A 23,434-nucleotide genomic window follows, 5' to 3' on the forward strand; every position below is an offset into this window, starting at 1 on the left:
TTATTACACATTTCAGAAATTTTAGTAATGGGTTAGAATTTTTTTATTAACCCATTATGAATTACTTGTTTACAGTCAAAATTGTTCTCTCTCCTGAGGATTTTTTTTTAAATTCCATTTGTACACAGCTCTCACCCATGTTTTCTGACTGACTCGTGCAATTGGACAATGAACTGACCAGGTAGCTGATTGGGCTGAAAAAGTATTTTTTTCATTTATTTTGTGGCAAAGAAGGTTTTTTTTTTTCTACTGTCCAGCCACAGCTTATATATATATAAATATATTAGATACAGCAAACCATGAGCCAGCAACCCACATGGTCCTGACAGCCAGCTCAACATATCTTCTTCTGCAAAATTAATCCTGCAGTTGTCAAATATTTGCAATATGTATGGAGTAGAACAGTAAGCGGCAATGTAAATTGTAACCCAGCCTTTTCCTGCACTGACATCTCTTGAGCAGATTCTGTAAGGTTCCTCAGAGGAACCCTATCCCTTCATCTTTCCACAAAAAACAAATGTGTAGAATCCTTTTAGAATGAAAATACAGAGTGAGAGAAAGAAAATCTGATAAAGCATATTCTCTTCCTGGAGATGTTTTTGTTGTATTTTTGTTTGTTTTGCAAGTATATGGCAGCTCATTTAGTTATGGGAGGGGTGGAGGGCATGTAAAGTCTCCTTCCAAAACTTAGGGACTCTACCTAGTGTGGTTGTTTCCTTTCTGCTGCTGGATTTGATAGAGTTGAGGCTTGTGTCAACAGCAGCTGTATTTGTGACCTGTAGCAAACAAGAGTAAATGCAAGGTACTTTCACAAGTAAGGATGGGTTACCCTGAATGGCTGCAGGGAGATGCCAGCACCGGGAGAGAGGGAAAGAGGCAGAAAGCACCTCTACTGCTGCTTGCAGGGAGCAAGCTAGCTCCACGGGATGACCTGAGCCCCAGGCAATAGATCTGCAGAGCAGCGGCCCCCCACACACACGCCACGTGCATTCACCTCTGGCATCGGTCCATATCCCCCCTGCTTGTCCTTACCCAAGGTCTAGGTTACGTTTCTTTCCTCTGTTCACTGTCTTAGGAAGACTGGAGAAACCTGGCCTTTTATCAGGCACTAGTATAGTACCTTCTCCCTCCGATGTCTATTTGAATCCAAGTTGGAACAACCTGGGTGATTAATTACTGAGAATGACTTTCACTTTATCAACTGTGCAGCAAAATTAGCAGCTTTATTTGGGATTTGCCAAATTTTATTTCCCATAAGAAAATATGGAACAAAGATTTTTGGCAGATAAGTAAGTCTTACAGGGTAATCTACATGTTTCTGGTTAAATGGTCACAGTGCAGTCAAATGCAAACTCTGAGAACTGTGAAAAAGTTATGCTGAGAGTGGAAGATGTTCTGAAAAGCTGATTTGGCTGGTTCCTGAGCAATGCTAGAAGACTGCATCAACATAATATCTACATGACATGATTTAAAAAAAAAGTAAAATTACAATATATTTAAAAAATTCAATAGTAATTTGAAGACAGCGGTGGTAAAATTAATACTAGCACATAGAGTTTAGTTCTAGAGTTTGCGTTCCTCAGAGGACATGGAAATTAGTGAGAATTTGAAAGGCAATTGCAAAACTGATCCACAGACTGGAAGGTGTGATGCTTACAAACATGACTGAAAGGTTGCTGGATTTTTATGTGTACACGACAAAGAAAGCAGGGTGGGAGGAGGGAAAGAGACTTTCTATGAGGATGTATCAAGACCTACTGACTAGAAGTTGAATTTAAGTGCACTCAGACTTCAAAATTAAGCCACTTCCTCATTGGGAGAAGTTACTAATTAGAACAGTTTACGAGGGAGCCAGTAAACTGCAGGTACTTTCTGAAAGCTGGCTTTCCGTCCAGCTGTGAGAGTGGTGATGGGAGTGCATAGTCAGCATCACATACTGTTCCTCAGCCTTCTTGCTGTTTTGGGTCAGAAAGGACTAGCTGCTGCCTGCGCTAACCTGCAACGCAGCCTCTGCCCAAGAGGGTAGGTTTAGCCAAAGCATCAAGTCCTTCTACCAGGGACACAGCTCATCCACATAGCTGCCTGCTTAGCATCCTCCCTCCACAGCTGGCTTGGCTAGGAAATCCCGATCTTTCCCTGTGTTATAGCTGAAGCAGCCAACAGAAGCATTTGCTCCTTTAGCCCAAGCCTTATTTACAGATGCAGAAGCAGACGTCCCAGTTCCTTCCGTCTCTTCTCACAGAAGACGTCTCCAGCCCTCTTGTCAGTCTCATTTCGTGTGGTGTGTGGTGAGTCAGACCAGCGTGGTCTGTGGTCTGGACATGGCTACGGTGATCAGTAACACCTCGTCCCACAAACAGCCTACAGATAATGAGTCCGTGGGTCACATCCTACCCACGCTGGCAATATTTCAGGCATTGCCTCAGCTGCTGCTAGCACCAGTATATCGAGCAGAACAAGCATTTGTCCCACCAGACATTGAGCCTTCCTTTCTTTGCTGTAGTGGCTGACCAAGAAAACATGAGCAGCATTTGTGTTGAGCTTATCTGTGTTTTTTTACCGGCCAAGTGAGCACCTGGCATCTTTCCTATGCTATTAAAATCAGTTAAACCAAAACAGAAAGCAATGGAATATTAATTCCACATGCCTCTCAACTGGTGGGTTTTAATCTGCGGATGATTCAGTAAGGGATCCAAAACTTAATGGAAAACAAGTCTTTTCTGAGTAGGCTTAAATTAACTGTACCAATCCTTAGCAGTGGAAAAATCATATAGATTTGCAAATGAGAACAGACTGACAATTCAAATAAAATGCTTTGAGCAATTTTTGTATTTGGTCTTATCTACAGTTCCTAATGAACACTAGTGTTGGTTACTAGTGTCTTGGGGTAATTCAGTGTTTCACACTTGGTTAAATAACTATTGTATATGAAAATAATTACTTGCTACCCAGTAAATCTTCAGCAACACTTCATCTTTAGTTACATTCAAGCTTCTCACTCTCAAGGTGCAGTTAGGGCATTTGGAATTTCTAATGACAATTTGTAAAATGTTGATCTGAACCTTTTAACACTGAGCTGTTCAAACCTGTGGGCAGGAAGTAGTGAATGCCAACACTGTGCAGTGAAAGTCAATCTCGCTTCCTTAGCAACTTCTTTGTAGTAACTCTTGTGGTGCAATGTCTCTTCACTGAATGGCAGAAAAAGCAACAATCCCTGTTGCTTGATTTTTTTTTTTTAAGTAGTGATTTACTGTCATAGTCACCACTAAGATCGCAAAGGGCTGGTGCACATGCTGTACTGGAAAAGGCTGAGGGAGCTGGATTTGTTCAGCCAGGAGAGGAGATGGCTTGAGGGGGCGGGGGTGGGGGTGGGATCTAATTGCAGTTGTCAACTACATAAAGGGGGGGAGGGAGGTAGAGAAAAGCCAGAGACAGACTTTTCTCAGAGGCACACAATCAAAAGACAAAAAGCAACAGTCAAGCTGCAGAAGGGGAATCCCAATTAGACACAAGTGAAAAAAAAAAAAAAAGATCTTTGCAATGAAAGTGGTTAAGAGTGGGATAATACTGCAGTTAGCCCTACTTTGAGCATTAGGTTGGACAAGGTGCCCTGCAGAGCCCTCATCCAACACAAGTTTTTTTATGAATCTGTGCTGGTTGCTTAGAAGGGTAAAAGACTGAAAACTGCTGCTACAACTGGGAATATTCTTTAGGGCTAGAATAACCTGAACTGCTCATTTTTTATTGTCCATTCATCCCAGTGTAAAACACCAAACACAGGAAAGATTTGTCTGGCCTCTGCCAGTTACAAGAAGTAGGCTCCATGAAGCACATTTCTGGAGCTTCCTCCCTTCCCTCGTCTTCCCACACCTGCATCCATGCACACAAGTGAAACCTGCCCACATGCCTACATCAAATATCAGAGAACCACATCCTGGAAAGCCAAAGGTGGTGCTGTTGCAGCAGTTCTGGGGTTAACTTTGGTGCTCATATGGATGGGAAACAATTTGCTCCAGGAAAAAAAAATAGATGGTGCTATCAAACTGAATGAGTCAGGGAGCTTCCAGCAGGAATGTACTTGACTTTTACCTCTGTGTAGCAATATCCAAACCTCAAGAGAATGAACTCTGTTTACTCAGCATTTAGATAGGTTTTTATTCCAGAAAAGGAAAAATGTCCACAGTTCTGCGTGTGTTCCTGCAGGACATGAGAGGGCACCGCTCTTTTTTGTTGGCTCTGCGGAATCATCTGTACTACTGTTTCAGTTATTATTTCACAAAGGTTTGGACCTTTTATTTTTTATTGTTTTTTTAAAAGTTCTCATTTATTTAAAATGCACAATATTTCAGTACATACTAGCCTATACATTAGGATCATCCTCAATTTTTTACAAAATTTGCCATATATGTGTTTTATTAAATTCAAGACATATATGTCTGTATGTTCATATGTACATATATATGTGCATGTGTGCATACAGCTGGTACTTGTTTGAATATAGCTATTTATGTCACACCAAGCACAACGCACACAAGAAACATGACTAAGAAAATGTTAAAGATGATAATGTTGGATTAGCAGATATTTCAATAATTTCAAGGTTATGCAAAGAGTTACCAACTACTCTAGACTGCCACGCCATTTTACAGATAAAGCGCTATCAGAGTGCAGTGCACAGGAAACCCAGACTTTTAAAGGGGGTAGGCATTTCTTTCCCCATTTCACCATAAAGCACAGCACTCTCTTTAGATTCGGAAAGAAATGCTGCTGAAAGCTACAGGCAGTCTGACCTTCAGCTCTGTGGTCCTCCTCACCCCTAAGTTTGATTTTCAGATCATTTTGTGGTGATGGTAGGAACTGCATCAAGAGCAATTCTGGCAAAGCTCCACAGTTCAGAGCCCAGCAATTCATTGGCGTGCAGTACACAGCAAGGTGTGTGGCTACAATTTCAGTAAGTAAACACAGAGCCTTATGGCAAGCATGACTAAACTTCGATGACATTTCAGTCTGGTGATTGGTTTATAAAAGTTCCTTATTCCCGCACTTGAGCTCATATAACATGATGAAATACTAATTACATTTGGTGTGGGGAACCGCTTAAAGGTCATTGGGTTTTGAAAAATGTGTTTGGGAAATGGACAGATAAAAAAATTCCCAGACACTAATGGCAGAGATGCCTTTCTACCTTCTACCTTGATTTATGTTTTTCTTCTTTTGTGCGTTTCTTCTCAGTTCTATAATCCCCTATACTGTGCCAACTAGCTAATTTTCAAAGTTAGACACCTACAGTTTTAATATGTCTATTGCAAATTCAGTCCTTGAATAATGAAGCATACCAGATAAGCTGAACCGAAAGCCTGTGCCCAACAAATCTGACTGAGGCATATATAAGCCCAGTTTCTTGATTAGATTCTGTCCCCTTTGTCTAGTATAACTGAGTGATTTTAATTAAAAAATACCTTAATTTCAGCCGGAACTTGCACTTCTTTTGTGCTGACAGGTGTTTTGCTTCCACCTTTTCCCAAGGCAAAGATGATTGTTGGGCAAATTCGTGTTTCTGCAGGCAGAAATATCCGTTCCTACAAACAGGTAGTTTTCACATTGGTGGGCATCATTAAATAGCACCATGCTGTATCACACAAAATTTAGGTTGTTTGTGGAGGTGAGCTTTCGAAAGGAGGGCGTGGCCTGAATTTTGATCATATATAGTGGTGTGTGAGTGCCGAGCTGCATACAGGCGCTCATGGCAAGGGATGGGAGTCAGGGAAGCACGGGAGGGAAGGTGGCTCCCAGCCACGGCCGGCAGTGAAGTGCTCACCACCACCAGCAGGGTTGGCTGAGTTTTTTATATAGCAGAGGAGCGTGAGTGGCACCTGCCTACCTCCAGGCAGGCATCCACATGCAAGCTCAGTGTTTGCAGCCACAGCCTGACTTTTGCCTTGCAGAGATGGCTTTTGCTGCCGAGCCCGGGCCCCCACTAGCCTGGGGGTCCAGTGCCGGCAGGAGCGCGGATCAGCCACGCTGCCCCACGCCGAGGACAGTAACAGCAGATTCCCAGGTTTGTTTTTACAGCTTTGTGGCACACCCCCAGCAGCCAGAGCATATGACTCCCAGCAGTCCGAAAGTCCAACGTGGAGCAGCACTTTGGCCCTGCGGGCTGGGCTCGCCTCCCTGGGTCAGGGTGCCTCTGTGACCCCCAGCACCACGGCTCCTGCATCTCTTGGGGCGCAAGGGTGGATGTGCTCCCTCAACATGCCCAGGAATCTCACCTCCATTCCCCATCCTGAGCAACATCCTGCTATGAACACCCCTAAAAACGCCACTCTCTGTGCTGTGCCCAAAGATGGGTCTCCAAAGCGGATGGCATCCCGTAGGTAGGTGTTTTACGTTATTACAGCAAGATTCTTTATATTCCTCAGCTCTGAGTGACTAGCAAGCTAAAAGAAAAAAGCACTTAGCATAGCAAGCAAACCCCAGAGGAGATAGACTTGACAAATTTATGGGGCAAAGCTATATTGCCAGGTGCAGATCCTTTGGGAATTAGTGCCTAGAAAAGGATCTTTTTCATGTTGGTTTGCTTCATAATTAATTCCAAACCTGTGAGTGATCACAGCTGCCAAGTACAAACAATTGCTTATGTTTAATCTAGAGCGACTCAAATGTTTTTCGGCTAAGTTAAAATAAACTAAAGCCAAACCGGGGATTTTGGAAATCTCTAAAAAGAAGGGGAACTCTGGCATGTTTAAGCAATTACTTCCTCATAAGACATGCCCAAGAGGAAGAGAGATGCTCTTCATTCATGGAGCTGCTTTCCTAACATGAGGGGGATCACGCTCTCCTCCCTCTGCTTATTGATGCACCTGCTTCAGGAGGAGACAACTAGTAAGTAAAGGCTTTTAATTTTTTTTTCAGTGTGGGGAAGGGGGTGCTTGGTCTGTTAATGAATCTGGACAAGTGAGTCAAGAAATCCCAGGATGTTTTGGTGGGTTTCAAAAGTCCTGTCCTTCCCAAGTTGGTCCATTTTGTTGTCTTTCAAGTTTCTGAACAGATGTTAAAACAAACATGTTGCCCATTAAATTTATTTGTAGCTGTACTACTGGTCTTAGCTCAACTAGCACAAGTCTTACCTGGTTCTGTGATACTGTCAGGGATAAAGCTGCAGTAATATAGAGTCATCTGGGTCACTAAATTCTGATACTTTCAGGACCTGGGTATTTCAGAGAGGTTGTTAACTGATTCTCTTCTCTGTAACCACCTCAGTTTGAAAACAGATTAGTTTGAGAACTGTCAGGCAGCTTTTTCAAGCAGTATAGATGGGAAAAGAAGTGAACCTCAGGTTATCTTCTTTTAGGCAAGAGCCAATAAACACAACTATGGTAACTGTACTCATGACAAGGAACTTAGAGGCATGAGAACTCTCCCATGAAAATAGTTATAATCCCCGTAGATTAAAGCTGAGATATGTGGAGGAAAGAGCACTTAACTTAAACTTCTGATGTAGCTGCTTCCTGCAGGTTCTGCGAATTGATCTGAAGTGTTTGTTTCCAGAGACATCTGTAAGCCATCTTTCACAGCAATAAATTCACTGAGGAAAAGTAATTAAAAATAAATAAAAATGTCCTTTTCTTAATACTCAATGCGTTCTGTAACTGCCAGCTCCGGTCACTGCAACTTGGAAAGTTTTGAACAATAGACCCAGAAGATCTAATTTCCCTGCAGTCTGCTAGTCTTAAACCAAATGAGCTGTAGCAATACCCAGCTATTTGAATGTGGAAGAGCATGTCTGTGACAAACACACTGCACTCTTATTCCTTATTGTTTGCAGCAATTTTAGTTTTGGAAAGTCGAGACCTGCAAGAGTTGATTAAACCACAGAAGGTTGAGTTTCATTCGTTAAACTTCAACAACACTTTGCGCTGGCTGCCCGGGAGAGCCAGCAAGGCACAAGACACTGTCTACTATGTGCAGTATAAAGTGTAAGTACCCAGGGGAACTCCAGCCTCCCGTGTAGCCCTGGTCTGCCCCTGCTTAGTAAGTCAAAGGGATTTCTCAGGTGACAAAGGCTCCTCCCTAGGTCTCCTTCCCCAGGGAATACCCTTGTTTTGCTTTGCTCACAGTGTTCAGTTGTTCACTTATTAATAGCCCATAAAATGCAGCCTAACAACCTGAAGAAGGCTGATAACAAGTATCTCTAGCAATGTGCTGCACACCCTCATGGCACAGTAGAATTACAGGAAAATTTAGCTTGCAGGGGACCTCTGGAGGTCAGCTGGACCAAAGCCCTGCTTGAAGCAGGGCTAACTCAATCAGCTGCTGCCACCATAGGAAATTTAAAGCATTGGGCCCCATTCCCTACAGCACCAAATGACTCAGAAGACCCTAGTGACAAACCCAAGACCCTGCTAGGGACCAACTCTGAGCTCAATAAAAACTCTCAAAAACTCCTGTCTTTGCACACCTGGGCCTGCTCCTCTGACTATAAACACCTGAAACCACTTTTGCCTTGGAGGAATTAACTGGCTAAAATGGCCATTCTGTCTGGCATTGAATATGTCTGGTAAGCCAAAGCTCATCTGCCTCTCCTGAGTAGCAAATGTGATTCCCAAAGAGCCCTGAAATAAATCTTCCCTGTCAAAAAATTGAAGGAGAGTTACTTTCCACAGCAGAACTGTGGCTGCTACAGCTGAGTTAAAATCAACCGTTAAAAATCTGTACAGACACAGTCAGAGGTGGCTAAAGCTTACACCTTTCCTCCTCTTTCTCCACAGGTATGGGCAAAGCACGTGGCAGAACAAAGAAGACTGCTGGGGGATTCAAAACCATTTTTGTGACCTAACAAATGAGACTTCGAATGTCCAAGAGCCTTACTATGGCAGAGTAAAAGCTGCTTCAGCTGGAGTCTATTCCGACTGGAATCTCAGCTGCAGATTCACTCCATGGCAAGAAAGTAAGTACAAACATATGGGACTGTTTGAGGAAGTAATTAGGTTTTCTGTGGCGTGGAGTATATCATTTTTGCTCATGATTTGTAATCACGAATAAGCTTTTTTCAGCAATAAAACTTTATGCAAAGAAGTCATGAATCAAAAGTTCTCAGGTGAAATGTTATGATAAAATAATTTTCCACATATTGAATACCAACCAATTACAGAGAAGTAGTTACCTATCTGTAATTAGGAGACCAGAAATACCTGATGCCCTTAACTCAGCCTCCTCCTCAAGGCATGGAACTACACAGGATATTTTCAGCAGTTTTCAGAGTTGCTGGAAGGACTGGACACAAGGTGGAAAAAGATGGAAACATCCTCTTCTTGGGTGGAAAAAGGGAGAAGAAAGCTGAGAGCTGTGTAACCAACAACCTTCTAATGTTTATGTATTTTCCTGACCACAGTATAATAGAATGGCCATGTGCAAAGCTTTAGCAAGTACAGTCATTATAATCCCTTAGTATGGGATAAATTGGAGGACTGTCAAAATACTGAATAGTACAGGTGTGCCTACCACTAAGTTGCCTGTGTATTAACTAGTTCTCCCTCACTAGCCAATGGATAATATGGATTGTATGAGTCAGTGCAGCTCATTTCAAAGCCCTGAACTGCAGACTTGAGCACTCCATACAGACAAAACCATAAGCTTTGACAAAAAGTGGTATCTTGTAATAGCAACAGACCATCTCGCCCTGTGCCGCATCCTCCTCCTGGAGAGCTGCGAAGGGCACTTGCTATCTCCCATGTCTTTGGGGGCTGCGCACACAGCTATGCAGGCACTAGTTTCAACCCTCAGCTATTCTTAACCAAGCAGATTGCAAAACCCTAGAAAGTAATGATTGAGGTTGTTGCCCTTCACGTAACTGAAATAGTTCAAGTATCTGTTTTATACAGTCCAAGCACACAGATAAACATGAAAAAAATAGGGCAAAGAATGCAAAACATTTTACCTGAGTAACCTGCAGTCAGCTCCACGGAGCTCTGACAGAGTTCAGAGATTGGCTCAAAGTTAAAAATGCAAACACAGGAAACGTCAGCCCCAAAATGTCCCAAGCAATAACTGCTACAAAGTAAGAATTTACAAAGTGGCACTTCAACCTTAAATACAGCATGAGGCCCAGTTGGTAACATTAACATTAAATGGCTAAATGGATTTAAATTGTGGTCTGTGAAATGTTATTCAACAATTATAATCATGTTCATAACTTTGCTTATTTCTTTAGCTATGATAGGACCTCCATCGGTAAATGTGGTTCACAGAAACAAATCCATAATACTAAAGCTCCAGGCTCCACGTTCTCCTTATAAAAGGAAGAGAGGCAGCAACATACCAATGACAAATTATTATGATATGCTATATCAAGTCTTCATAATTAACAATTTGCTAGATGAGGTAAGTGAACATCCAGATACAAACCCTTCACCCTTGAAAAAATGGTACCAAGCCCATGTGGGCATACCCTTCTGTTTTACAGTTGAAGCAATCCTCCAGGATTGTGGGGGCATCAATGACTGTGTAAATATTTGAAAACAACTAGGCTTATTTTTCAGGAATTGAATTTGATTGAATGGAGTTGCAATTCCTCCCTTTCTTATTCTTTCCCAACAACATAGTATTTTATCCTCTCAGGTCTAATTAAACCAGATGGGACAGGAGGGGGATTGTTTGGGGCATTTTTTTACAAAAGACAACGTTATTAATGTTGACTTCATGCAACTCCATGAGCTGCTCTGCGTCCTTGGGCCTTACCAAGCTGTAGTCACAGATGCGCTTGCTAGGGTGATATTCTTGACTGGCTGTTCTTCTTCCATCCTGTTTGAAGAAACACAGCACCCTGGTGTATGAAGGAGCAGACAAGGTTATTACAATAAAAGATTTGAGGCCTGGTGTCAGCTACTGCATCATGGTGAAAACTTATGTGCCGATGCTGGACCGCAGCAGCGCATACAGCAGCCGGCAGTGCACGGTGCTGCTGTGACAGGGAGGACCCACCGCAGCAGGTGAGTCGCCTGCTGAGGCTTTGGGGGACGCTGGAAGTCAAGAGCCATCCCCTCACCAAAGGGCGATATTGTCCAAAAGGAAGAAAAAAAAAGTGTCACATAGAAACTGCTGTTCTCTGAGAGATACAGACAATATTAGCCAGAGTTTTTACATCAGTTCAGCTAGTTTCACATAAGATAAGGAAGATACGGCAAAGAAAATAAGGAGGTTGGTGTGGCTAATCATTTGCATGCTGGCAAGGTGCTTAGACAGTTACAGTAAATACTTTAGAAAATCCCCTGTATAAATTGATCAGAAATGCCTCCCTTTTCCCTTTCTTCAAACAGTTATACATAATATTGCTTTCATCAGCTTTTATTGCTGTCAAGTAATAATTAACTAAGAAAATGAGTGAACTCCAACTTTGTCAACATGTAATTCTGCTGCAAGCTCAGTATTTTTGTTCAGGGATTTACCTGGTGGATTTATTCCAACAGCAGTTAATGTGTCCAGCTTCCCTTCATGGCCGTTCTTCAGGTGCAATGTGTTTAAAATATAAATCAGTTATCAAGTTTCATGAGTTTCCATGAGCTGAAAGGCAAGAATTAGCTCAATTAGCTAATCTGGAAAGACCGTTTACCTGCCTCAATCACCATACTATCTTGATACACCATACATCCAAGTGAGAGAGATTTATTATTAATCCTGCCTTGCAGTTGCCAAGGCACAGAGTATATAAAGACCTAAGCCAAAGTTGAATTCAGTGCTATTAGCCTCAGAGAGCTTTGATTTGCATCCTTTTAGGGGTAACTGGGATAAACCAGAAAAGCATCAAAGTTTGAACCCGTGCTTCTGTCTTCAGCTCAGTGCCCTAACTATAAAACATTTTCTTTCTTCATAATGTGACACATAATGTTGGTCCCTCTTGAGAGTCAGTCAGTGTTCAGGCTAAGGAGGCAGCTGGGTTCAAGGTAATTCCCTTGCACTGCTGAAGAGCTACGCAGCACTGCAAAATTTCACAAGCTCAAATTAGAGTTGGACTGCTGAACGACCAGTAAAAGTATAGGAGGGATACAAGATGATGGCATGCATTGCATTTGCAGTTGAATTTAGTACCATGCAGCTTACATGTGCACTCCAGTGGCAATTCTCTCTCTCTTCCCCCAGAGATAACAGTGGAAGATGCTTCCCATCGTGGATCCAGATGTAAATGGATGTCTGTGGTTTAAGACACGGCTAGAATACATATTTGGATGGTTTTTAAATAAACCTTTGCTGCACTAAATGATTGTGATGAATCAGATCATTTTAGGCTACACAAAGCACAAGTATTATTTGTATTTTCTATATTACAATTTAAGATGGTATGCATTTGCAAGTACAAAGGAAATAGACTTGTATTGTAATTAAAAAAAACAGCAAAAAAACCTTGTGAAAATATATCCTTAAGGCTGTTTCTAGGGTTTTTCTATTTTAAGCCTTGAAATTAAAATAAAATTTTTAAAATAGTTTCAAAGATTTTATTTCTTCTAAAAGAAAGGTTGAAATAGAAGTTAAAAAGTGTCCTTTGTTTAAAATAAGAACTGCACAATCCCCTAGCATACCCCATGCTTACAATGTCTTGATAAGGCCCTTGACATGACTGTTTCTGATAGTGAAACCAGTATGTGATAAGGCAGGAGCTTGCTAAACTGAAACAAAAAGGATCCTCTCTTTCAGTCAGTGACAGACAGGAAGGATTTAGGGAAGAGACCTTTATTTCAACCAGCATACAGTAAATGATGAATGAATGCTGACCATTGTCTGTGGTTTCTAATGATTTGATTCCTACTAGTATTCATCTTACAAGGGAAAAGATTTCTTGGGCAAGGTTTGAGTAGATACCCACCACTAAGCCGCCATAGGATACAGAGGGGAAATTACTTTTTCCAGTTCTATAAGGTCTGTAAAAAATAAAAATCTAAATACTTATATATATAAGTGATTGTGTGTGTATATGTGTGTGTATAAAAATGTATATATGTGTGTGAATTAAATGAGAGGAAGAGAGAGCAGGCCAGAAAAAAATGCAAACAAAGCTCTGGAAAAAGCTCTGCCACAGAATCATTATCCACTTTTCCTTTAATTCACATACACAAAGGTGAATCAGTTCAGTTTGAGTGACAGGCCTTGAGTTCATTGAAACCACATCCAAAGCATTTTCATATTCTGTCACTAACATTTCACCTGTAGGCAATACTGTTCAAAGCAGCATCAGGACCTTGTGGCAGCAGGCACTTGGGAGGAGGCTGTGGCTAAGTGCACACTGCTCACTCTTTCCTTTACCAAATGAGAAAGGGCATTACAGATTAAATATTTCCACCATCTGATTATAACATACAATATATTTCAATGACCAGATTTGCAGGCATCTAGCTGTTTCTACACACCTAGTCCATAACATCAGATTTCCTTCATGACTCTTCCCCTTTTGTTCCTCTCCCTTTCTTCCAGTTGTTTTACCCTGCCCATATCACCTTTTTTCTTAATTTAAATAAGTTTCTTTGGGAAAAGAGACTTATCAAAAGTTCAGACAGTACTTAGTGCCATGACAAGTTTCAGATTCTAGCAGATGGTGATAGACTGCAAGAACTGCACGTAGTGTGCAATATCCAGCATCTGGACAAGCACACATTGCCCGACCACCTCTACTGTGCTGGACAGGAACAGAATAAAATCATCCAGGCAGTCTATTAAGAAAGTCTGTCTTGCCTTCAAGCAATGGTGCCTTTGCCCACTTGTGGGTTATCACAACCTGAGAAAAGTGTTTGCAGTAATTCAAACTCGTTCTCAAAGTCTCTTCTTTCTTTAGTGTAGCTCATGTTGCCGTTGTTAAACAAATGTAAAGTTATATTACAGTAACATCTACTAACCCTGGTCAGGGAACAGACTCCGACAATGCTGGATGCTGCACCTATGTCAGATGCAGAGCATGAAATTGTTTAGGGGTCTAAAATACAGCAGCTGTCATGTTACAGGACTTGACAGTTTAACTTGATAAAGTTACAAAAAATGTGCAGCACTTACACTGGGAAAATGAATAAACTCTCTGAAGAAGTTTTGTGCCATGTTCGCTAACCAGATTTCACTTCCTCAGCAACACTGCAGGCTTACAGAAAGCAGTGCTAGAGTTGCAGGAACCACTCCCATTCTGACAGTGCCATGATTTATTATTACCAGCCCCACAATGTTCTGCAAAAGCCAATTTTCTCTTTCCATTTGAAATGCAAATTTCCTTTCAGCTCTGCTCTGAAAAGTAACTTTACTGGGGATGGATTTGGTAAAATGACTGGTGGTGTATTTTTGCTTCATGAGCAGCGAGAATGGCATGTTCCCATGACACATTCCATTGCACACGCAGGATGTCAGGCTCGTACAGGGAGACGTACTTTGCTGTGGCAGGTCCTGGCTGAGTGATCTGCACCCACAGCTTCTGGATATCTCTGGTGATGTTTTAAAATCAATTTCCTTGGTGCCTTACCCTGCATACTGCCCTGCTGTTTATGCCTTCATGAAGGTGGAGTGGAGGAAGAGCCCCTCCCCCCCCCCCCCCCCCCCAGGTCTGAATTGGAGCAAGGGCTTTCTTGCAGGCAAGTCAGTTTGGAAATACCTGGAAAAGTGAGCTCTGGCTCTCCTTTCCTTTTTTTCCCTTTCCTCCTCGTGGATACACGGAGCCTGTCTGCTGTGGATCCACCTCTCCAGACCTGGCCAGGATTGGCCCACTGCACTGAGATGGTGCACTGGAAGCACGGACACCACTCAGTGTAGGATGCCTTAACTTTGTGGTGTTGACCCTGACTGCTGGACTGTTTGCATATGCATATGCTGGTCCCCTCCCAGCCTCATCTCTGCTGTGAACCAATTAGGGGCTTCTGAGACGAAACTGGAGTGGGGTTGAGGGCAAAGTGACTATTCAACACAGACACACCACAGCAACCTTGGCTTCCGTGACAAATCTCCAGAGTATTCCTCTGTAGGCTGGTCCGCAGGCACCTTCACAGCATTTGGAGAAGGGGAATCAGGGTGGGAGCCTAGCTCCTTTGCTCCCCCTGGCACCTCTCTTTCTACTGATTATAGAGGCAAACTTGCAGGATCAATCTCCCAACATGGAGCATGCCTAAAGCTAATGAGATTTGTCCACTGACATTTCAGGCTAGCTGATATTTCTTGCAACAAATTTGCAAGGCCCAGCTGAGAACTCCCTCCCCTTGTTTTTTCAGTCACTTAACAGAGCAGGCACTTTCTAACAAAGTGTCAAATATCAGCTTATGTTTCAGAAAATAGAGAAATAAATGCTGGTTTCTGGTCCTGTGACATGGAGTGGGAAAGACTAAGCAGTATAACAAAATCAGAACTTGTGCAAGCTATTCCTCTTAGCCCTCGCCAGCTGCGTCACCAGGGAATGTCCACAGTCGCAAGCATGGTCTGTTGCAATGGCTTCAGCTTGCCAAATCCCTGTATAGTGACTGAGGACCCCACTGATGAGAAATAAAGATTACGTCTTTTAGAAATTTGCAGTTATTGATCTTTGTCAATCCACCATTCAATGTGAAGCTCATGACAGCAGGGCCTACCCTTTTCTTTCATGACCATGGCTGAATACTACCTTATCAGTCTGATGGAGTAACAGTTTATCTCTCGCTGTAAGTGGTTTTAACTTCCTGTTCCACCAGCACACAGAACTGCAGTATTTAACTATGAGAGATTCAAGAACAGGGCTCCAAAAAAGCTGATAGAGTGACAGCAATGGACCAGATGCTCCAACCTTATAAATTAGGAGAAGATTATGCATGGCCAGCTGCACCATATAAATGCCCAGTTTTATATGATGCTGTGATCCTCGGTGTTTATCATATGGTCTAGCATCTGGTCAGTCCTGTTCACACCTCCCACATATCTGTTCTGATCAGATGTGGACTTGGGGTTTATTTACATGCACGACTTGATCTTGGCTGAGAACTGTTCACATGGCCCAGTGGTGCTGTGGCATTATAAAATGACACTGCCTTTTGCATCAGATCTATCAGTTGTTATCAAGTATTCCAAAGTGCAGGGAATTTATTATAAATAGTTGTACAGGGAATTTATTATAAATACGTGTTTCTCAATGGATTTTAATGACATTTTTACTACAATGATCAAAGATATCAATCTGTAAAAGCTGTCTTAGAAGAAAAAAAGGAGAGAGAAGAAAATAAAACCCAAATGGCTGAGAGTTAGTTTGCCACAAAGGAAGCAGAACACAAAACAAGAGTACCTCTGCAGAGAAGCAGAAGGAAAGAAATGACACTGGCGTTCATCATGAGTAAACTTCCATTATCATTCGAAATTTGCTTTCAGAATCTTTTAGGAGGTGTTGCCAAAGAAAAAAAAAAAAAAAGCTTGAAAATTTAGTTCCCAAACCAAAGCAATCACTTGCCATTGCATTGCAAACCTTATAATATGCATTGATTCTGTTGAAGTCCCATGAGTTGCTATGTATAATTTGTGAAATTTGCAAGCAATGAGCAGGAGCAGAATTCCTGCAGCAGAAAAAAAGGCATGACCTGAGGAGGAGGTGATTCTTTGCTTTCATGTCAATATAGTGCTGATATGTCAGTCTGCATTGTTGAAATCACAGGGACATAATTAGTAAGAGGTACAGGATGATCAGAGCAACCTCAGCTTCTGGTGTGAGCATTCCCTGTTCGGACTGAAGTCTGCGCGGTGCAATGTCCTCTTTTCTGTTTCCTACCTCAGGTCATGGTCATATTCTGTATTCTAAAGAGGGCACTGAATTGTTCTGCTTTCAAAGAAATATTGCCTCACTGAAAGCACTCCAAAAGGCTACTGTTTGGAGTATGAGCTCTGACTAGAAGCGTTAGATAAAGACTGATTACAGTTGTTGATTAGAAAAAATTCCTATCCTCCTCCAGGAAATTTGGACTTGGCATCAAAAAACTGGAAAATCAAGACTACCGGGTTTTGGCCACACAGAAAGGAAACTTTTTCTTGGCTTTTCACTTCAAAAATATGCTGTTATGGAAGATACTTTCATAGGTGTTTTTGTTTCAATCAAGTTTCAATTTTTCATTAGAGATATTTGTCTGGAAGTGTTTTCATTGATCCTATTCCTGAAGCAATGCTGGGGCTTATGGAAAACTAATTGAAGCTTGTCTGCCATTCAGTTTGCCCTCTCCTCTTTGCTTTGTCCCCCTGTGCTGTCCCATAATGTATCTGACTATCACTGGACCTTCAGAGGGCATGTTTCTGGACACAGCTCACCAGGTCTTGTATCCACCAAGGCATGGCTCTTTCCTTGGATCACACTGATTGCTTACTTGTAAAATGTCACATTTCCTGCTTCATCTGGGTGTAGCAGGATTGTCTTGGCTATCATAATCAGTTACGGTGAAATGAACAATGTTCCTTTAGACAGCTGTTGGAAGTATGAGATGGTGCTTGTAACTGCCTTTCATATATAGCAGGTATAAACATTAGAAAAAAAATCTTCCCCAGTCTAGGCCATTTTGGCCAGTTTTACTTCAATGCATCACCAGTACTGTGTTTGCGCACACTAAAGGGGTGCACAGCTGCAGTAGCTCTGTCTCCAAGTTTGTGGCTTTTGCTTCTTTTTCATGGTGGTAGCTCTGCTTCCAGCGCAAAGAGGCACAATAGCTGGAACGCAACGTATGAAGTAATAGTTCTCCCTATGGCTCTGAGTTGGACTTCCTCAACTCAGAGCTGTTCTGCTCATCTCTTCCCATTGCTTCTGTTGGGTCCCACCTTCTTTTGTTTTAAAACTTGACAACTCAAAGTACATTACACTTTCCATCATTTTCAGTATCTCCCATTCTTTCTTTAAACCTACCTTTCTGTGGCAAATGCAATTAAGGAGCAACTTTGGATGAGCCAGTGGCCTTGTATGCTCAGGAATGACTTGTTAGGCAGCTGAAAGGTTTTAACTCATGTTATGCCTTTCTGCACTTATGGCTTCATTTTTTATGGTATTTATTAAAGTGACAATATTTCAGCAGGAGAGAGAATCAGCTTCTAGAAACTATTCAGGATTAACATGTAATGAGGCAGTACCAAACTGGGATCTCATTCAGATTTTTTTTGCATTCTCTTCACATTCACTTTCACAGTTTCATTCTTTTTACTCCATTTTCCACAACATCATTCAAATGTGCATAGCTTGTGATGCCATGTCTTTAAAATCAGATTCCTTTTCTCATACATTTTAACAGTTTGTTTTGCCAGCAAACTATCAATACTTTTATTTTATTCTTTGTGACATTCATCTAATTACTATGAATTTGGCTTTTCTATTATTGTGTCAGTTTAGCAGTTTATTTGTAACTTTGGTCATTTTAATTAAGTTTTCTTTTTTCTTTTTCTTTCTGTCTTTGTGGGCTCTTCTATAACATGAACAATTTAGCCAAGATAGAACTAGTTTTGCCTCTAAATCTGGGTCGTGAACCCTTACAATAAAAATAATCTTCCCAGTGTTGCACTGAGGATGTTGAGACAAGCTTATATGCACAAAGCTTTATTAGCATGATCCATAACTGATGACTCTAATGGTGAAATTTACTTTTGGAGGGAAAAAAAAGGAGAAAGGGAAAACTCTTCCCAGCAGCTAGCTGGGAAGAGAAGCAAGGAGGTCCCCAGATGAGCCTCTTCCTTTGCATGTCCTCACCAGTTCAGCATGTGGTGAAGGGGAAGATGATGGTGGCGAGTTTCATTGAGTGCTTTTCTCCTAGGACTATATATTTTCCATTGGGACCCACTCAAATTCTTATTGGTTGGTCCCATTTATGATGCTATTAGCACTGACTGGAGCACACTTAATCAGGTGCACTCTGGGTGCCAAGGTTTGTGCATGTGCCATATCGGAATAGCTATTGACTATTCAAACAACTGCTATCTATCTACTCTGCTATGTACTAAGTTTGGGGGAAGTTCAATGTAAACTAAAGCTACAAAATAAGGGTAAGAGGAAGGGGGAGAAAGAAAAAAAGGGGATGGTTCTCAAGCTGGTGACAATTGCTTCCCAAGAGAATCCATCATGACAGCAGTATTGGGGTTTGCAGGTGCAAGGCCATAAGGATTACAGCACAAGGGCAAGAGCATGAAAACAAGAAAAATACTGCCTTGGAGGCTCTGGAAAACACAGCCACAACAATCAGGTGAGAAGTTACAAGCTGCAGGTGAAAGGCAGGCTGCAGAACTGCAAGCGGAAGGCCCCGGGCATCGCAAAGGCTAAGGCACCCTGCAACCCTAGTATACGCACCAAGATTTTCTCATCTGTGATCCATTGTCACGGTTTTCTCTTCAAATTTTTTACTGTAACCTTAGAAATCATATGCACATGACATCAGGCTCCAGCTTATGCCTAGTAACTGTCCTATTAGTAGGTTACGATAAAATTTCAGTAAGTAGGGGAAAACTTAGTCACCTAAGTGTAGCTATCTGGTGTACATCTGTGAGGCATCCCACAGGACTGCAGCTGCCAAGCTAGGGAGGTGAGAGTCTCCTGTAGAGCCCATGTCGCATCTGCCAAACTTGCGCAAATGTTCTGGATGCTCAAAGGTATCCTAAATGGCGCTAGGCATCTGTGCTTAGGTGACTGAGTCCCACGGTGGGTGTGCTTGTTTCTTGAAGGGCTGCAGTGAATAAGCCTGTCCAATAGTTGTTGCTACCTCTTTCACTGACAAATTCCTCTCTCTCCAGCTTTTGAAATCCTCATGACAGTGGCTGTTTGCCCTATAAGATTGCCTCTGAAATAGCTGAAATGGCATCTCTGAGCAGAATACACAAACATTGTGTCCTTATAGGTTTATCTTTTCCCTGCCTATAGGCACTTACAAAATAGTTTTGCTCCATACAAATGCAACAGCCCTTTTCAAATGCAGGAACTGTTTAGTATCTATGTCTGCAGCTGTACCTTGTTGCTGGTCAGATCACTTTGTCTGCATTTTGCAAGCTTCTTGAAGCCCGCCTTGTGCTCGGATGCTGCCAGCTCCCTGGTTCCTTGCTCTGCAGCCCTGCTGTGTGCTGCTTTGTCTCCTCCTGGGGTTTGTCACTGCTGCTCTGCAGAACCTTTCTAATTCTTCAAAGCTTAAATCAGCCTCTGCCAGCTGTCTTTTTCTTCAGGTTTGTCTCTCTGATTCCCATTGCACTTGGGGCACAATTAGTGAATTCACAAGCCTTCTGAAAGTTTGATTTAACAGCCTCCACCCTGTTGTGAGTGTTGCTTTTTGCTGATACTTTCAGGAGCTTTATTCTTTCCAACAGTGCAATGTTTTTAAGAGTTTCATAGCATAGTCTTATAACAATCACATGCTTGTCAGCTATTAAACAAACCTAGAATCCCAGAAGAAGCAATGTTAAAAAAATACATGTTTATCTGTCTTTGTTGTTTTACTTGCCCTCCTAAGGAAACTGATTTTTTGCTGGAATTTTTTTCTGCATTTTTGGATGGTTCTGGAGAGTCAGGCAATCAGAATAAAGGTTGGAGGTTTTCCTCCAGGTGTCTTTCAACTGAGTTGAAACTTTCTGAACTTTCTGAGTTCACTGTTCCACTGGCTTGCCCAAGGTCAGTCAGCTAACAGTCCCACTTTGTTCAAATGTAGTGAGTTCCTTCCAAATTTGCTATTGCAGAAATCCCCAAATGCTGAAATGTTGGTGCAATTCTACAGTTCAGTATTAAAAGGTATGTTTCATAAAGAAACTTGCTAGCTATGTCTATCTTTTTGAGTCTCTGGGTATAAGAAAAACATGAAGGTTTCAGTTGTTTAATTGTTAAAGTGCAGCTCCACATTCAGTGGAACAAGACCCTTTTACTCAAAGCTGTTCAGACAGCAGAACAGAGAAAAATTACATTTTTGCCATAAAGATTTGCAATGAGTAAAGAGACTTTTCCATCAAACAAAAAATTGCCATGAAAATAATTTTGAAAATTAGTCATTCATTTCTTGATCTTTCCTAGTTTTATATTTTTTCTTTTAACCCGATTTTATGAACTCAGTGCATTTTGTACTTCTGTTATTGGCATGAGACCTTATCTGATATTATCACAAGATACAGCCAGAATGTTCTGTTTTAGTAATAGTCTATGCAAATATTCAACATTCAATTCAAGAAAATAATGTTTTATTTCCTTGGTCAAATGGAATTTCTTACTGGTTTTATAAGGAAACAATCTAATATGTTGATGTTCATGTTTTGAAGAAGCAGCTCTTTCAGGTATAATGCTACCGTATCTGGAACACTGAAAAGAAAACTATTTGTTATTGAAATGGTTATATATCATGGCACAGCAGTAGCTGTAAAAGCACTGTCCTATGAAGTATTCTAATGTGAAAATACAGTGAAATATTTGTGAAGTTTAAAAAATCATAAATATTAAAATGATATTTGAATTCTGAAATGAAATCTTTTCTTTACAAAATGAAATAGCAAAACAGAATCACAGAATCGCTGAGGTTGGAAGGGACCTCTGGAGATCATCTAGTCCAACAAACACCCCTGCTCAAGCAGGGTCACCTAGAGCACATTGCACAGGATTGCATCCAGGCGCATTTTGAATATCTCCAGAGAAGGAGACTCCACCACCTCTCGGGGCAACCTGTTCCAGTGCTCTGTCACCCTCACGGTGAAGAAGTTTTTCCTCATGTTCAGATGGAACTGCCTGTGTTTCAGTTTGTGCCCATTGCCTCGCGTCCTGTCGCTTGGCACCACTGAAGAGAGTCTGGTCCCATCCTCTCGACACCCTCCCTTCAGATACTTGTACACATTGATAAGATCTCCTCTCAGCCTTCTCTTCTCCAGGCTAAACAGGCCCAGCTCTCTCAGCCTTTCCTCATAAGAGAGATGTTCCAGTCCCCTAATCATCTTTGTGGCCCTTCGCTGGACTTGCTCCAGTAGTGCCACATCCCTCTTGTACTGGGGAGCCCAGAACTGGACGCAGTACTCCAGATGTGGCCTCCCCAGGGCTGAGTAGAGGGGGAGGATCACCTCCCTCGACCTGCTGGCAACACTCTTCCTGATGCACCCCAGGATACCATTGGCCTTCTTGGCCACAAGGGCACACTGCTGCCTCATGCTTAACTTGGTGTCCACCAGCACTCCCAGGTCCTTCTCGGCAGAGCTGCTTTCCAGCAGGTCAACCCCCAACCTGTACTGGTGCAGGGGGTTATTCCTCCCTAGGTGCAGGACCCTGCACTTCCCTTTGTTGAACTTCATGAGGTTCCTCTCTGCCCACCTCTCCAGCCTGTCCAAGTCTCTCTGAGTGGCAGCACAGCCCTCTGACGTATCAGCCACTCCTCCCAGTTTTGTATCGTCAGCAAACTTGCTGAGGGTGCACTCTGTCCCTTCATCCAGGTCATTGATGAAGAAGTTGAACAAGACTGGACCCAGTATTGACCCCTGGGGGACACCGCCAGCTACAGGCCTCCAACTAGACTCTGTGCCACTGATCACAACCCTCTGAGCTCTGCCATTCAGCCAGTTCTCAATCCACCTCACTGTCCACTCATCTAAACCACACTTCCTGAGCTTGTCTATGAGGATGCTATGGGAGACAGTGTCAAAAGCCTTGCTGAAGTCTAGGTAGACAACATCCACTGCTCTCCCCTCATCTACCCAGCCAGTCATTCCATCATAGAAGGCTATCAGATTGGTTAGGCATGATTTCCCCTTGGTGAAGCCATGCTGACTACTCCTGATCACCTTCTTGTCCTCCACATGCTTGGAGATGGCTTCCAGGATGAGCTGCTCCATCACCTTTCCAGGGATGGAGGTGAGGCTGACTGGCCTGTAGTTCCCTGGGTCCTCCTTCTTGCCCTTTTTGAAGACTGGGGTGACATTGGCTTCCTTCCAGTCTTCAGGCACCTCTCCTGTTCTCCATGACCTTTCAAAGATGATGGAGAGTGGCTTAGCAATAATGTCCGCCAGCTCCCTCAGCACTCGTGGGTGCATCCCATCAGGGCCCATGGATTTGTGGGTGTCAAGTTTGCTTAAATGATCTCTAACCCACTCCTCCTCCACCAAGGGAAAGTCTTCCTCTCTCCAGACTTTCTCTCTTGCCTCCAGGATCTGGGGTTCCTGAGGGCTGGCCTGAGCAGTAAAGACTGAAGCAAGGAAGGCATTCAGTAACTCTGCCTTCTCTGCATCCTTCGTCACCAGGGCACCCACCCCATTCAGCAAAGGGCCCACATTTTCCCTAGTCTTCCTCTTGCTGCTGATGTATTTGAAGAAGCCCTTCTTGCTGTCCTTGACATCTCTAGCCAGATTTAATTCCAAACGGGCCTTAGCCTTCCTCGTCGCATCCCTGCATACTCTGACAACGTTCCTATATTCCTCCCAAGTGGCCTGTCCCCCTTTCCACTTTCTGTAGACTTCCTTCTTCTGGTTGAGTTTTGCCAGGAGCTCCTTGCTCATC

The 23,434-nt window shown here is 42.5% G+C and overlaps 1 protein-coding gene across 2 annotated transcripts; it reads left to right on the plus strand.

The window, feature by feature from the left end:
- Positions 1 to 6,191: 6,191 nt before the first annotated feature.
- IL22RA2 (interleukin 22 receptor subunit alpha 2) lies at positions 6,192 to 12,168 on the plus strand. Of its 2 annotated transcripts, none has more exons than XM_067294774.1 (5): positions 6,192 to 6,374; positions 7,826 to 7,976; positions 8,769 to 8,947; positions 10,211 to 10,380; positions 12,136 to 12,168. In XM_067294774.1, the coding sequence occupies exons 1-5, from the start codon at positions 6,344 to 6,346 to the stop codon at positions 12,139 to 12,141; spliced, it is 537 nt and encodes a 178-aa protein (XP_067150875.1). In that variant the 5' UTR covers positions 6,192 to 6,343; the 3' UTR covers positions 12,142 to 12,168. The 2 variants fall into 2 exon arrangements, with proteins under 2 accessions (XP_067150875.1, XP_067150874.1); XM_067294773.1 differs by lacking the exon at positions 12,136 to 12,168 and adding an exon at positions 10,811 to 10,966.
- The last annotated feature ends 11,266 nt before the right edge of the window (positions 12,169 to 23,434 follow it).

The sequence above is a fragment of the Apteryx mantelli genome, chromosome 3 (genome assembly GCF_036417845.1).
Source record: "Apteryx mantelli isolate bAptMan1 chromosome 3, bAptMan1.hap1, whole genome shotgun sequence".
Classification (NCBI taxonomy): domain Eukaryota; kingdom Metazoa; phylum Chordata; class Aves; order Apterygiformes; family Apterygidae; genus Apteryx; species Apteryx mantelli.

What these genes read in the sequence shown, in the direction of transcription:
- IL22RA2 (XM_067294773.1), top strand. Translation starts at nt 6,344, where the DNA reads ATGGGTCTCCAAAGCGGATGGCATCCCGTAG. An exon ending in TACTATGTGCAGTATAAAGT is followed by an intron (nt 7,977 to 8,768) that starts GTAAGTACCCAG and finishes CTTTCTCCACAG; the next exon opens with GTATGGGCAAAGCACGTGGC. An exon ending in TTAACAATTTGCTAGATGAG is followed by an intron (nt 10,381 to 10,810) that starts GTAAGTGAACAT and finishes TCCTGTTTGAAG; the next exon opens with AAACACAGCACCCTGGTGTA.